At 36.1% G+C, this 2,019-nt stretch overlaps 1 protein-coding gene across 6 annotated transcripts in view; it reads left to right on the top strand.

Annotated features, from left to right (window-relative positions):
- Positions 1-1,769, top strand: part of BPNT1 (3'(2'), 5'-bisphosphate nucleotidase 1) — a 28,424-nt gene extending 26,655 nt beyond the window's left edge. For all 6 annotated transcript variants that reach the window (XM_017526331.2, XM_017526326.2, XM_017526329.2 and 3 more), the window contains one exon: positions 1,345-1,769. In XM_017526331.2, the coding sequence (XP_017381820.1) occupies positions 1,345-1,493 (149 nt within the window). In that variant the 3' untranslated portion in view covers positions 1,494-1,769. The remainder of the gene's footprint in view (positions 1-1,344) is intronic.
- Positions 1,770-2,019: the final 250 nt, after the last annotated feature.

Below are 2,019 nucleotides of genomic sequence, written 5' to 3'. Positions count from 1 at the left end.
AGCCTCCCAAGTAGCTGGGACTACAGGTGCATGCCACCATGCCCAGCTAATTTTTTGTATTTTTAGTAGAGACGGGTTTCACCATGTTGGCCAGGCTGGGCTCAAACTGCATGCCTAAGCTGATCTGCCTGCCTCGGCCTCCCAAAGTGCTGGGATTACAGGCATAGGCCACTGCATCTGGCCTATAGGCTTTTTTATTTTATTTTATTATTATTTTTTTTTTTGACACAGGGTCTCTCTTGTCCAGGCTGGAAAGCAGTGTCGTGATCATGGCTCACTGCAGCCTTGAACTCCCCAGCTCAAGCTATCCTCCCATCTTACCCCTCCAGGTAGCTGGGACTACAGGCATGTGCCACTATGCCTGGCTAATTTTGGTATTTTTTGTAGCAATGGTGTTTTGTCACATTGCCCAAGCTAGTGTTAAACTCATAGACTCAAGCAATCCTCCCACCTTAGCCTCCCAAAGTCCTGGGATTCCAGGCATGAGCCACTGTGCCCAGCCTATTTATGGTTTAAATGTTTTTAGGGGTTTTTTTCTTGTAAAGCAAACTGTCCATCATCATTAGTGTCACCTCACTTAGTCTCTTTTAAGCCAATATTGGTGAATATCTCAGTACTGGCTTTAAAGATCATACAGTTAGAATTTTTTTTTAATCTGACTGAAAATACATTGCAAATAAATACATAGTAAGGTAATTTTTCAATTTTCAATAGACATCAGTTCACATCTACCCTTAGTAAGCAGTGCCTTTTAAAATCCCTGTCAGATTTAAAAATGGCAATAAACAAAACACTTTATTTTTTATTTCTCCTAATATATTATTTTATCAACAGCTTAGCATATTATATGACAAGGATGTTAAATTGTACTTCTTCACAGTCGATTCTTACTGGGATGTGAAATGAGACTGCAATATAATAGAATTACATTTTTTTAATATCCTTTAATCTTTTACCAATTAAATTATTAATATTAAATAATTTAGAGTGAAGAAAAACATTTTTGGAAATGGGAGTAGTGATGATGGAGTATTATCAAAAGAAAAAGTAATACCTCAGTAGTAGAGAAATTGATAACAAAAAATACAGATTGAAAATGCTAAATAAAATTAATCTTAATCAGAGAAAAAAGAATTTTATATCCTTTAGTTAGTTACAATTGTTCTATAGTCTTAAATTTCAAGTGAATTAAAACTTAACCTTTATGGACACTCATTATCTTATTTTATCCAGAATTTATTGGCTACTATTGGATAAGAAAGCAAAAGGCACTTAGTAATAACTAGAAAAGCCACAATCCAATTAGCCACTAACTTTGATTGATTGATTGATGTTTTTCTATAGGCAAGCTAACTGATATCCATGGGAATGTTCTTCAGTACCACAAGGATGTGAAGCATATGAACTCTGCAGGAGTCCTGGCCACACTGAGAAATTATGACTACTATGCAAGCCGAGTTCCAGAATCTGTTAAAAATGCACTTGTTCCTTAAAAGAAAGTTTCATTTGGCTGGGCACGGTGGCTCATGCCTGTAATCCCAGCACTTTGGGAGGCCGAGGCGGATAGATTGCTTAAGCTCAGGAATTTGAGACCAGCCTCAGCAACATAGTGAGACCCCATCTCTACAAAAATACAAATTAGCTGGGTGTCCTGGTATGCGCCTATAGTCCCAGCTACTTGGGAGGCTGAGGCAGGAGAATCGCGTGAGCCCAGGAGGCAGACATTGCAGTGAGCTAAGAGTGCACCACTGCACTCCAGACTGGGTGACGCAGCAAAAAAAAAAAAAAAAAAAAAAAAAAAAAAAAAAAAAAAAAAAAAAAAAAAAAAAAAAAAAAAAAAAAAACACCAGAAAGGACCAAAAGTTTCATTTACTTAGCTACGAGAAAGACTTAGTTCTCAAAATAATGCATTTTAAAACTAATTGGATAGAATTAGAGTTTGACCTTTATTCATTGTTAAGCAGTGATTTATATTTAGTTATTATATTTAGGAATAGAAAATAGAATTAAATAATTTCA

Source organism: Cebus imitator, unplaced genomic scaffold, assembly GCF_001604975.1.
Source record: "Cebus imitator isolate Cc_AM_T3 unplaced genomic scaffold, Cebus_imitator-1.0 Scaffold42, whole genome shotgun sequence".
Classification (NCBI taxonomy): domain Eukaryota; kingdom Metazoa; phylum Chordata; class Mammalia; order Primates; family Cebidae; genus Cebus; species Cebus imitator.
This window is presented reverse-complemented; position numbering and strand designations above follow the sequence as displayed.